Genomic DNA, 13819 nt, shown 5'->3' with positions numbered 1-13819 from the left:
ATTTTCGTACTTAATTCTGGACTAGTCCGTTCCCCCACCTGGACAGTCCACTGCCCACTCAAAACAACCACAGGTGGGTGCCTCATAACAGTGGAGCAGTGTTGTTGTAATCTGAGTTGTAGCAGAGGCTGCCTTTTCCGCTCTGTTGGGCCAAGTGTTACCCTCCAGCAACACCTCTGCTCAGTTTCTGCCCGCGAGGAATCTCTACGGCCACAGGTTTAGGTACGGTTTCTTCTAGATCTTGTGCGCTTTCCCCTCATTGACTTCGGGTCTTGGCGAAGAGCCCCCATGGATTGCCTGGTCTCATTGTCCTAATTTCCCCTCTGCCGATGAGTTCCCACCTCTCCGTCAACCATTCCAATGCTTGCTCGGGGTCTCGAAAAAGTGGGATGTGGATTTAAAAATAACTTTTAGTTTCACAGGAAAGAGCAACTGATATGGAAGATGGAGGGCTCAGACCATTTTCTTAACTTCGTCAAAGGACTGCCTTCACTGTTGAACTGCCCTGGTATTGTCTGGAAAATCATAATTCGGGAGTTAACAAACCAGAGATCAGACTTTTTCCTGGATTCTCCAAGTATAGCTTCTCTATCCCAATGGTTAAACAGCCGGGCGACCAGCAGATGGGTTGGAGCCCCTGGTGGAGCTGGAGCCCCTGGTGGAGCTGGAGCCACAGGCAGTGGCGGCTCCTCCATAGGGGCGTTTGGGCGTCGCCCCACTGCTTTCTATTATATGTTTCTGCTTCTCGCACTGCGAGAAAGCAGAAGTGCCTGGTTGCCGGGGGCGGGAGAGTGGGCGGTCCTGCTTGAGGACAGGGGGGGGGGGAGTGGCTTACCCTGACTTACTGACTGTTTGGTCGGCCCCTGGAGCCGAACGAACAGTCAGTACCCACAACAGTGGGTAAGCCACTTCCACACCCCCCCACCCGCCCTCGAGCAGGACCGCCCACTCTCCCTTTCTCTCAATGTTGGAGAAAATGGTGCAGCTGGGGCGCTCTCCCCTGCACCTTCAGCGTTCTGATTGGCGAAGGGGAGGGAGGGAGGGAGGCTGCCTTTCCGGATCACGAGGAGAGCGGCGGGAGTCGGACCTATCTAGAAGCAAAGTAAGTTATTTTATATTTTTTTTCATTAAACCCCGTCCGCCTCCCCCGTGACGATCCCCTTTCCCCCCCCCCCCCCCCTCCCCGCCCGTAATGCCAGTAATCGTGAATGAGTTCATTTGTGTTGTGAACTAAGCCAGCGATTCTGCCAGAATCGCTGGCTTAGTTCACAACACAAATGAACTCATTCACGATAACATAACTGATCACCTACCTGTGTCGAAGTAACTTTAGCAGAGCAGGCATTTGGAAATGTGTTCCTGAGAGATTAGCATTTAGCACCTCACTACGAGATACCGCCATGAAGCTGGAGACAATGTGGAGCTGTGTGACTGAAGTTCACTGGCGCTTTTTATCTGCTGCGAGAGTCACATTCTAGGTTGACACTGTGGCATCATCATCACCTTGATTTTAAATAGAGCAGCTGCCTTCATTTCGTAGGTGACACAAGCAGGAGACGGTGGCCATCGTGTTAGTAAAACTCCTCCGAAATCAAGTTGAGCCCTGTGAATGTTTAAGGTCATTCTGCTGATAATTGTGCATTTGAGGTCATGAGTGAACCGATTACTGATGTTATTGATAAATCAGCAGGTGATGTCATACATGGGTCAGTCAACAGAGTTGTTGACAATTTCAATGGTTTGGGGAGAGGTTGTGGTGTAATTGTTAGAGCTGCCGACTTTGACCTTAGGGAACCATTTTCGAGTCTCGCCGCTGGCTCAACAACCTGTGATCCTGGGCAAATCCCATTATCTCCCCGTGCCTAACAAAAATGAATGTGTCCTTGTGTAATGAAACTGGTGCTCATGTAAAGCGCTGCAATACCTTTGGGTCGAGTTTGCTCCATATAAAAAGTGCAACAAAAAAATATGATCCAAATGTCAGTCTCAATCGTAAAGCAAGAAACATGTCCTCACAGTAGACATTCATCTGATGTATGACATAAAAACGGGCCCTCCTAACCTAACATTGATACTAAAAACATGGGTTGATTTACAAACCATGAATGGTAAAAACCTTAATTCAGTGCATGTCAGCGATTTAATTCCTCTCGTATTTCACATGTTTTACTTAATCTAGCATTCCCTCAAAAAAAGCTAGCTATTTTATAATGTTGTGTTGTTTATCTGTATTTTTTCTGTGCATACTGTGAGCCATGCCAGGTGGTTATGATGGCTTTGATTGAGAGCACTGATGCTGAAGCCAAAGCAAAGTGTATGAACTGGAACTCTGTGGAAATGTGCGATTTTGATACACAGATGTCATACTTTTTACAAGGCGAAAGGAAATACATTGCCTAAATGTGAGTGAGTGCGGTGTATGTTTGGAAGTAGTGAGGTATACTCACTAAATTAATTTGCTTTAAAATACACCATTGGCATTCTTTATTTGTCATTTGTTTCTCGGGAGGGAGACCCACCAAGGACCCCACATTTGTTCATTAAACTTGCTTGTGTTGCTCGCTATATAAAAGCCATACCCAATTTTTACGCCCTACCACTTTCACATGTCACCAGCCGCCACTGGCCACAGGTGAAGGCCTCCGGGTCAGGTAAGTATATGCCCGCTCCACTACGATCCACTGTGACAGTGCATCTCTAGAGATCCAGGATCTCAGCTACTGCTCCAGGAATTTTTCAGTGTCTGAGACCTCTGCTCCCGACAAGTAGCTTGGAGACCTTCTTCTCAAGAGTAGTCACCTCATCCTCCACTGTTAAATCCTGGCCCTCTACTTCGGTGACTTAATAGACTATGAGGTCTCGGTGCAGGAGGGAGACGCCAACTCAAACTTCCCCCACTTTAGTTTGCACTGCCTCACTGGATTCCTTGAAGAATGGTGGTTCGATTGAGGTGGTCACGGATCCTGTCCAACCCTGGTGGCCAGCCCATATTGAGATGCAGTTTATTGACCCATCTCTATTGGTATGTATACCCCCTGTATCTCGAGCATGCCCTTCAACATTGTCTGGATTATAGTTGCCATTTTAGAGCCTTTGACCATAATCTCTGATAACAAATGTTCAGAAAGGTTAATGATTAGGAGAGGGCAGGAAAGCCTTTTGAGTCACACAGGCTACTTTTAATGTTCACCCTGGCTCAGCTTCCTGCAAGACAACGTTCAGGTACGTTTCCTGCTGCTACACCATTGTCACAGTCCTTATTTGTCTAAACTGAGAGAACCATCAGCAACTACCCCACTTGCCCTCACCTAAATCGGCTTACTGTGCTCTCCTACATGCCACGTTAGGAAGGCATGCCCCGAAGAGAACATGTGCATGCCACTTTCTTTCCCTCAGGCTCAGTCACGGTCACTTCGCTGCCCTGCCCACGGTATGTCATCACTGCCCTTAATGTGATTCAAGTCCATTTGCCCTTGTCCTCTTAGGTTTAGCATACACACATGCATCATTCCAGGCTCACTAGCAGGTCCCGACATTTGCGGCATTGCAGCTTTATCCTGCTTGAAAAAGGCTTTTCTTGCAGTTTCTCAGGTGAGCCCTACCAAACTCACCTGTCACACTTAGATCCATGTTCTCAAGATTCATCACAATGGCCCATTTGCGAATAATAGCCAGTCATGGCCCTCCGGAGCATAACCATCTGTATTGTAAATAATAAATTCAAGATGCATCGGTCATGAGTTCTTGACAGCTAATGTCTGAACTGGGGGGACATTCACTGGTGAGTTTGGCAGCTTGTCATTGGTGGCTATTAAAAAGTACACTAACAAAGGTAGTAGGAGGAACAGAGGTAAAAAGACCTACTCAAACAGTCCAAAAGAGAATTCGGTTTGTAGTTAATAGGAAGTGCAAATATTGAGGTTTGATTATTCCCTTCGAATAGACAACATTGCTGCATATTTAACACATTTTATTTACTTACTTATTTATTTGCTTTAATCCTCCAGCCTGCATCTTTCTGCTGCTCTACGCTCTCCCTAACTCTGCGCATAAACACCAATGGCGACCTCTTCAGCTGTGCCGGTGGGATTTCACTTCGAAACAAAGTATGTCGTTCTCAGTTACCTAGGACTCGTCTCACAAGAGAAGCCGCAAGAACACCAACCTCCTCTTACCCAAGGTAGGGCTGCAGTTGTATATTTACTTATCTGCATCATATGTAGGAGTTCCGGTTTACAGTGTTTATTTTATGTTTATTGCTGTGGGGATTTTTCAGGTTTTTTTCCCTAGCTTGTGAAATTCAGGAGTCAGCATTTCTGAGTTTTTGAGAAGGAGTGCAATAATTTCATGCACATTTTAAACCTGATTGCTTTGTCCTTGTACTCTGGCATTGCCTTTGATAGATCATCACACATGTTTCCGTAGCTGTGACTCAAAGTACATACAACACTGCTTTCAGTTCTTCAGAATCGTACCAAGCACCTTCCGAAACAGTGCTGCTTGACATTGACATTGCATTGTAGGTTTGTACAACATCCAGATCAGCCATGATAATATGGCAGACCTGCCCACTTCCTGTGTCATAAAATCTGATCAGCACTGCCACTTCTGGATCTCTGTACATCTCTGGGTTTCATCATTTGTATCAGAAGTCTTTATACTGCCATGCTCATCTAGAAAAAAAAAACAAATTCGGGAATTTATAGATCTACAAACAAGCATACAGTACATTGCTGTTGGAAGGTCTTGCCATTGTCTTGCTTTGAAAGTCTGTGCTTAAAAATCCACATGCTGAAGATGATGGTTCCCCTTCTCCCTTCCAGCATTTAAACCCCCAATCATTTAGCTTGTTGCTGACCTCTTCCGGCCTAATTTTTATTCACTTATTTCTTTCAAGAATTTGAAACTTGACTCCAGCAAATTCTTGTGCACTACGTAGGGCTGCCTAGCTCAGGTAACTTTAGTCTGCAGTCTGTTGGTTCTCCTCTGATGCAATCTCTGCTCTTCTGTGGGAGAATTGGAACAGTGCAGGTCATAGCAACCAGTAAGGAAATAGCACACACCTAACCCCGATGACGAGCAGAGCACGTGACGGATAACGTTTATATTCCAACATCTCAAACACAAGGTAATGTTAACTGTATTGTCGGCCTGCCCTGAGGGCATGGACCATAGGTGGTGGGAAGCGACATGTTCCTACCACTGAAACTTCATGAACAGGCATGATGTGGCTGGAGGTTTGTCAAGCAAGGTACAAAGGGGTGGGAAGCTGAGGCAGTGTGTCCCCATTTCCCAACAGCATTCAGTCCAACTAGTCCAGCAAGCATGATAGATGTTCATGGGGGGGGAGTTTGCGCAGCAGAAATGGCATATGCAGTGGATGAGCAACAGGTTACAGAGTGGCATTAGCAAGGTGGGAGAACAGCTGGAGAACGGCGAGCAAGAGGGATGGACTGAATGCTGGTTGCAGGGGACATAGGTGATTACTAATCGACTTGGACCAGCCTGGTGGCAGTAGCTGCATCTGTGGTCATTTAAGAGCTAGACCTGCTCGTAAGGAAGCCCTCCTACCAGCGCTTGATGCTGTTACAACAATAGCACAGGCTACGCTGGAAGGAGGCCACGCGTCTCTCGCCCCTCTGTCTTGTCTGCGGCCTGGCCTATGCTGCCCTAAAGGGTACCTTTCTCTGCATTTTGTTTTAAAACCAGCAGTTCTGTGTCCAGTGGGATTTTACCCATGATAATTGTTTGAAACCATGATGAAGCCACCTCTTTGCTTTTATGATACGAAAACTCACATTTTAATTCAGAATTCTTTATAAACAGAGGTAGATCAAAACGATACAAAGATTCTTACAACGAACTGGTTTCTAAGAATAATTTAGGAAAAAAAGGGTGGCTGAGAAGAGTTTGCCATTTTGAGGCACTATGTAGATTGTGTTGAATATGTTGCTTAGCATTCATCTACTTTTATTGTCTTTGTGTGGGAACTCTGCATCGTACTGAATACTCTGAGAACCTGTGACAAACTCAGAATTAACAAGTCAAATGTGTGCCTCCCTTCACAGCCTTGCTTTGTTTTCATCATGGCCAATTACTAACTGGTACTATATCATGGTCACCATTTACATGGTGCTAACAGCAGTGCACCCTTCTATCTTTCCCTTCAGTACATGTTTTGATTGGGCTGAAGCTGTGTGCTTCTATAAAAAAGTGCTTGCCCTCAACATAGCTGTGATTATTTTATTTATCCAGCGGCCTGAGCTTGAACTTTCAGGGGCTCACATGACATAGCTATGCTATTTATGTTTCTTAGATAATTGGGTAACTTGTGTTGTCTTTCTCTTGAAGCAACCCAGATGGGAGGAGGGCAGCCATTAACCAACATGGATTTTTAGCACTGGCTTGTCAGTGCAACTGTCACCTGACCTTTTCACCTAAACCAATATTATTCTACAGTTCTTCGCTTCCACATAGATGCATACACATTCCCATGCCATTTACTTGCAATACTTCATATTACCATACAACATTCCTTTAAAGCCAGACCTATTGGCAATGCAGGCTGGAGGATGTAAGTGAATAAATAAAAAAACGAAATTGCTTGTTGCACTCTTGTTCCTGGCTCATTCACCTGTTGTACTTTTTCCCTTTCAGGGGCTGTCATGGGCCACTAAACACGTGGAGCATTTAATGCATCCCACATTCATCCCAGATGGTCTCCATACCTCATCAACCCTCCTTCCAGATCTACTTTTACCACAGCAGCGACCCCTGCTTCTGCTCCCATCGCCCCAAAGCAGGCCATAAACCCCATGCAGCTGCTCATTGCCAGACACTGTGCCTAGACTCTTAGTTCATCTTACGGAGATTGCAGACTACCTCACGGCCAGCTTGTACCAAGCCTAGGTGACCAATTGGGCACTAGTACAGTGGGAGCTGATCCCTGATCTGGTTTGGTGTAGGTTAGGCGGAAGGGCCTGTTCCTTTCCATAAACAGACCCCTTCCTGGCACACAGACTCCCTCCAAGAGTAGAAGGCCATTGCCATCTAGGATTACCCTCAACATAGTGCATTCTGGCCCAGTTGGTAGTATATCACACAGGATGTGCCGCAAAAGGGGGGTAAGGTTATCCCGGGGAACTTATTCCTCCATTTGTTAGGGAGTGTCCAGGAGTCAACCTCACCCACTGGTGGCTACTGAACTGTACAAAAGGGACCTCACCTCCAGCTCTTCAGAACACTTTCTGGACCTGTAGAAGAACACAATGACTGTACTGCTGTTTGAGACCTGTAAGAAGACCTCATGTGCTGGATCTGCTCCCACTTGTACCCAAGATAAAGGGTCAGTTCGCTGACCTGCTGTGTGGCTACAGAAATGCAATAAGCTGGAAGAGGCTGTTTTCCTTAAGTGCCCACCTGACTAGTGGCACCTGGGCCCTGACTGGACCCTGCTTGGCCTCTGCTGATGTACGTTCTGACTTCTTACCGCTGTCCCTGTGGTACTGGGACCCTTGGCTGTGTCCAGATGGAGTTCTCCAGAAAAGTTTTGAACTTCCAGAGAATCTGGACCAACCACCGAAGTAAAACGTCCCAAGGTGCCACCTTGTTAGGCAAGAAAATATAGTTGGCCCTTCTCAGAGCTTTTTTGCTGCTCGAGAAGCCCGTTGAGTGGACCCTGGCAGTAAGCCTGCTGCTTTGCTTCTTGAGGATTCTGAGCTCTAAAAAAGAGACTGACGAAGAAATCTTGACCGAGCGAAGGCATGAAAAGTATATGACTGATGAAAGGACTTCCCTGGATGCAAAAGTTAAAATTTTACCACTCTGAACTTTTCTTGCCAATACATGTGGCTTCAGCTGGGCCTTGTTCATCAGCAATTCAGCTTTGAGAAGACTTCCTCGGATACAGTCTGCAGCCTTTCCCCACCAGAGGATTTCGACTTCCATTTCAGACACGAAGAGCGCAAAACCTTTTACTGGGACAAACTGTGTGGCGTATCAGATCCACGCTCCATCGTGGTTTGCCTGAAAATGCACCTAGGCCTCAACCGCATGCAAACAGTGCTTTTGTTAAAATCCAGATCTGTGGTTCCCCTTGCCTGGTTTTTTTTTTTTTTTTTTTTTTTAGTCTCACCTTGTGATTAATCTCCAGGTGTCGGACTGGATGCGAAAACAATTTGTGAAGTTCTCCTATGCTCCGTGAGGTGACATTATTCCCTGCCAATGTCGTTCCACTCTAGGAGCGGAGCCGCATGTAAGCACCATTCATACATCCTGATATCCGTTCTTTTCTTTGTGCGCCTTCAGACGTTCATCCAGAGCTTCTACCTGGTGTCTGACCAGATCTGTAAATTAACATTTATCTAATGTTAATCAGTAATGTCACCCCTTAAAACCACAGGGTTCAAACCATGCAGGGGTTGTCGCAAGCAGAGGTCTATGATGGACCCTTAAGTAGTCTCTGTGGTGTCTGGGCTCAGACCCGGACTACAAGATCTATGGTGAACGTGTCCAGATGACCCTGACCACCATACAGGAACGCAAAGCTAAATTCTGCGTGGTCTAATGCAAGGGGACTCCACTCTGTGACTGGTTGAGTTCAAGAGGGAAGTCCCATTCCTGCTCCTGGAATCGTTTACACAACAGTTCGTAGTGGCTGAAGTCTTTGGGTAAGTTGGCAAGAAAAAAAACACCAAAATATTTAAGCGGGCCCCTTCCTGACACTCTCTAGCTCCTTAGAGAGTGCAAGAGAATCAGTGTGCCTCTTGGTCTTGCTAACCCATCTCCATCAGAGCAGATCAGAGTCTGGTCCGGACACATCCTCCGTTTCTAAATCTATTTGTGGCTTCGCAGCAAGTAGAAGTCTTCAGGGACGCCATGCTGAGATTTTTTGGCACTTTACTGGTTCCTTCTGGCATGCCTTTGGGCCCCAAGGATCCATAGGGGGCTCTAGTCAAACATCTGCCAATGGGTCCACCCTCGGTGGTGTCTGTGCCCCTTGGACTTGTATTGGATTCAGCACTGGCTTCAGTGCATGCTCTGGGTCCACCTCCACCTCCATCCCCTGCGCCAGTCCCACTCACATCAAACGCCGGACAAGGATATAAAGCCTATTATGCTATCCAGCTCCGTACTTAATCCACCACGACTTGTCCAAAGTCGTGCCGACTGGCATGCTATCTCTTGGCAACTCCTCTGATTCTGATAACTTGCCCTTACCTCACGATAGGGTCCAGACTTTATATAATCTTTTTTTACATGGATTCTGAAAACAGGAATTATGATGACAGGAATATATTCCACAATATTATGAAGACAACTTGTATAGAGAGCTTCAGGATTCCAGCAGGCTTGACACTTCCCCTGAAACTGGCCTTGTGTCTCCTCTGGTCCTGCTACACAGCAAAGCACCTCTTTCGCTGTAGTGATGTGAAGGCCAGCTGAGGTGTTAGATATACAATTGCCAACCTTAGGAGTAAAAATTGACATATTGACAGAAGTTCTACAACCTGGCAAGACTTCCACTGAGCCACTGTTACCATTTAACGAGATACTGACGCCCTTCTTGGCTCCTGGGCTAATCTTTATTCCGGTCTGCCTGATAATAAACCGGGTTATCAGCGTCCTCATCCTGCACCTGGCAATTCTTTCTTCCCAACAAAGCATTCCACTCCAGAAAGCTTGGAGGTAGAGGCGTCTACCAGCAGGGTCAACCCTAGAGCCTTCCTTGCCTCCACCCCCCCTCCCCACCCCCCGACTGTAAGTCCAAAAGAATACAGGCTTTTAAGAAGTGAATTTGCTCTGAGATGAGTCAATTTAACTTGTTTCCTTGGCTGTTTCTCCCATGTCCTTTGGGGTACTGTGGCTTAAGTTTTATTGGCTGTTCAGCACTGATCTCTTCGGCACAGAAAGCCTGCACTCTTCAATGCCTACATTCAACACGTGCTGCAAAAGCGGGTACACTGAAAAATTCAATTTGGCTGGAAGTATCCTCAACAAACAGACCAAACCCCCCTAAATCGCTGGAAACTTGCCTTTCAGGAAGCACTGAAACTCAAAACACAGCTCTCTAGAATCAAAACTATCCTCATCGGAACTTCAAAATATTGTTAAAGTACTTAAAGAATCATTTGAACAGGATTGCTGGGCCCTCATGGGCCAGAAAGCATGCACACCTCATACTGAGAAGTTTCAACAAAAGAGAGGTGCAGAAATATCTCGCATATACTTTCTCCTTTCACTGCAAAATCGAGTACTGCCTCATCAGGATGGGAAACAGTCACATCATTAGACCTTCCACACTGGTTGACTCGCCCTCCCTCCAGCGAGTGTCGCATTTGTGATCAATTTTAGGAGTGCTTACCCCATCTTCTCTGCACTTGCCCAGCACAAACTGACGATCACAGAAAATTATTTCTAATTCATTGATCAAGCAAGGAACCCAAACAATTCAGGCAGCGGTTGACTTCCTCCTGAATGACTCTTACCCCCCAGCAATCTCTGGGCTGGTCACATTTTTGTCCAAAGCCGATAAAATGCTAAGAGCCTCAATTTCACCTTTAACCTCTCGTAGAATGCATTCTGAACCCAGTTTGCATACTAAACCCGTTTTTTAAACAGGACGGTTAAAAAGGAAAGATGTGCAAAGAGTGCGGGGGGGGGGGGGAGATTGGAGAGGGGCTGTGCAATAGCCCAGAGAGTAAGGTCAGTCAGGTATACGTTAAATTTGATTACACATGATTTTCTGCAGTTTTGGGGCCAACGAAGTAACAAATAATGCTTAAGACTTATAGAATTTATAATAAATATGGTTGGTACATAAGAATGCTCACTGGAATGAGGAAACTGATCTGTAAGCTAGGCAAACTATAGATGGGATGAGATAGTGATACCAATATGCAAGTAAGGAAGCTGTGGGTCAGTTCTGGTAAATCAGTTACAAGGGTGCTGCATGGATTTGTTCTTAGCCAAGAGCGCGTCAGAGTGAGTGTAAATTTCCACACACTAATTCATAAAACAGAGATGCATTTTGTAAGAGATGCCATATATAGTAGCTTACAAGTACAACCCAAGAAAGGTTACCAAAGCTTGTCTGAATCCTTCTGCCTCAACCCATAGCCCTCCAATAACTTTATTCTCTTCAAAGTTTAGGAGAGCTCATCAATCAGGCGGGCATCATATAACTCCTCCATGGAATGTTTTTGGCCAATGGGACTAGAAAGGGAAAAGTCAAGAAGTGGCACAACAATAATGTTTTAAAAGGTAGTGCTGAAACTTCATTCTTGCAGCAGACCTGTTTCTAGAAGACTTGTTGTGGAGAGCTTTGAACTGTAAATTGGTACTTCTTTTTTTAGAGAAAATTAATGTAGGCCAAGCAAAACTTTATTCTTGTAGATTTAGTGCTCTGTGTTGGTAAAACACATTTCACATGTGTTGTCGTGATCCCATTTTTAGCGATCATCACAATCTATGTGATGGTCTAGTGTCAGGATTCATGAGACGGTTTCATATTCTTTTGAGGATGCATTTACCAGTGGATAATTGTGTTTTTAAGGTAATCTCGAGGCGTTTTGCTTTCAGGCATGGAAGATGTGCTGAATAAGTAGCAAGCTGAATAATTTGCAAAAAACTGCATCGTGTAGAGCATTGAGAGCTCTAGGGAAGCAGAGAGACCAGCATCCAAAAATATGTAGATCCGTCTGTAATTTAGCAGTTTCAAGAAAGCCCTAGCTTGAGATGAGTTTCATTAGCATATAGTAGACCACAAAATCTTGTAAAACCTCTCCTACAGGGGTGCATGTCAGTGCCACAATACCCTCGCCGGTGATAGTGCGCTTTACAAATGCACATAACATAAAGTACAAAGGTCTTTACCGTCAAAAGTTTTTATTTTTAACCTTGATTTGATCCAGGCCTGTTCGTGTGTGTCTGGATAAGACCATGGGTGTGACTCTTAATGCAAAGAGTAGTAATGATGGGACTTGAAATAAAGGTACTGCAAAGTGAGAGGGTGGAGGAGAAGCTGACCAGTCCTCTTGGACGAGGTTTAAAACCTCCTCCTTTTGTGTCCTCAACATATCCCCAAAATGGATATCTATTATCCTTCGGAGGATGTCACTTCGATGATATGAAAAGCAGCTAAAGCACTGGGATTGACCTTGCCTACCATGGTAACTGAAATTCTGCAACCCTTTTCTGCGGTCTCTTGAAATGTATTACCATTTAAAGGCTCCTTCAGCGCCACTTTCGGCTGCCTGGGAGAAAACCCCTCTCGTTTCCTGGCATACTACAGCCAATTTAAGAATGTCACAGACCTGCACCTTGTGGCCTGAGGTTTCTTTCATTTCAGCCTTCTGAGGAGAGTCTAGTGTTCGAAGACTCTTCTGCAAAGCTGAAATCAAATGGTTTCTGTAGGCCCCCTTCGTACTAACATTCTAAGAAGCTGCACTCTGTGGATCGCAGCATTTTAATCTCTGGCAGCCTTGAATGTGAACTGTGAATGCCATGTACCTTTCTGTCTGGCATATGACTGGAGGTGAGGGGGGTTTGGCAAAAATAATCATTACCATTCTCCCTGACCCCATAAAAAAGCCCTTTGCTAATCTGATCATCACTGCTTTGGACGCTTCCCATCAAATCCTGAAGAGCGTTTGTTTTCAGTGGACATGGTTGCCGTTTGGCGGAAAAGGCCAACTCCTCCATGGGCCACTTCAAGAACGGTTAAACCATAGCACGCTTGCTGGCCCTGGCTTCTCCTGAGAAGTAGTTCCTCCTATCCCATGGCACAACAGTCCAGTCGATGTTAGACTTTGCTGCAGGTCCAAATGCCTCAGCAAATGTATCCCTCGTTTTTGTGGCAGAGGTGGATCTAAGGGATTCCTCCGGCAGCAGCCGCAGTGCCTGCTATCTTCAGCTGGCCTTAACTCCTCAAAACATGCTTGATCTTCTCCTCTACGCCATCAGCTTCCAGTGGACTAACCTGTAAGGGTTATGTCCTACCCTTCCTGTCTTCGCCTCCATAGAGGTGTTGCTCTTTAGTTCTTGATCCCCAAGGAGGACGGAGGTCAGAGACCCATCCTGGACCTTAACCTCTTAAATCTGTTTGTCGGCACAAGATCAAAATGCTGATCGTGAGTCCATTCCTGTTGGCCCTTAATGCAGGGGATTTTGTCCCTGGACTACCAGGATGCCTACTTTAAACTTCCATTCCTACCCTCGCCCAGGTTCCACCTAAGGGTCACAGTGGGGGACACAGCACCACTAGTTCATGACCCTCCCATTTGGGCTAATTCTTGCACCACAGAAGTCAGGAGTCCATGTATTTCTGTGTCTTGGTTGATTGGCTGGCTGGTGAAGACAGGGCCTTCAGTGCTCATCACAGAACTTCAGCGCACCATGACCCTTCAACATGACTTGGACTTCAAGATCAACACCCAGAAGTCCCATATCATCCCCACACAGGGGTTGACCTTGATAGGATTGTTGCTAGCCCGAACCTGTGTGAAGGCTTTTCTACCTCTTGAAGTATTGATTTGATTCCAATGTTTCTGGTTCGGATGACAGTCTCAATTTTGCTTGTTCTACACTTGTTAGGTCTGGTAACCTCATGCTTTCTGTTGGTGTGGCATGCCAAATGGTGAATTGGGACCCTTTATTGATGCTTGTGGGAACAATAACTCCAAGATCACACGTGCAGATTTACAGTTCTTCCCTTTCAAATCTTCACTGATGGATGAGCTCCTCCAAATGTGTTTTTTGTTTGGCCCTCCTTTCAGTAGTTGCAGACTAACGTAGTTGAGTCTGAGTGATATTATGGTGA

At 45.8% G+C, this 13819-nt stretch overlaps 1 protein-coding gene across 4 annotated transcripts in view; it reads left to right on the top strand.

Moving 5' to 3' along the window:
- The window catches only part of BCL2L13 (BCL2 like 13), a 425050-nt gene that overhangs the window by 131335 nt on the left and 279896 nt on the right, over positions 1-13819 (top strand). For all 4 annotated transcript variants that reach the window (XM_085652164.1, XM_085652167.1, XM_085652166.1 and 1 more), the window contains one exon: positions 4008-4180. In XM_085652164.1, coding sequence (XP_085508290.1) covers positions 4060-4180 — 121 coding nt within the window. In that variant the 5' untranslated portion in view covers positions 4008-4059. The remainder of the gene's footprint in view (positions 1-4007; positions 4181-13819) is intronic.

Source organism: Triturus cristatus, chromosome 4_1 (assembly GCF_964204655.1).
Source record: "Triturus cristatus chromosome 4_1, aTriCri1.1, whole genome shotgun sequence".
In the NCBI taxonomy this organism is placed as follows: Eukaryota; Metazoa; Chordata; class Amphibia; order Caudata; family Salamandridae; genus Triturus; species Triturus cristatus.
Note: the sequence above shows the minus strand (reverse complement) of the source record. Positions and strands in the feature narration are given on the sequence as shown.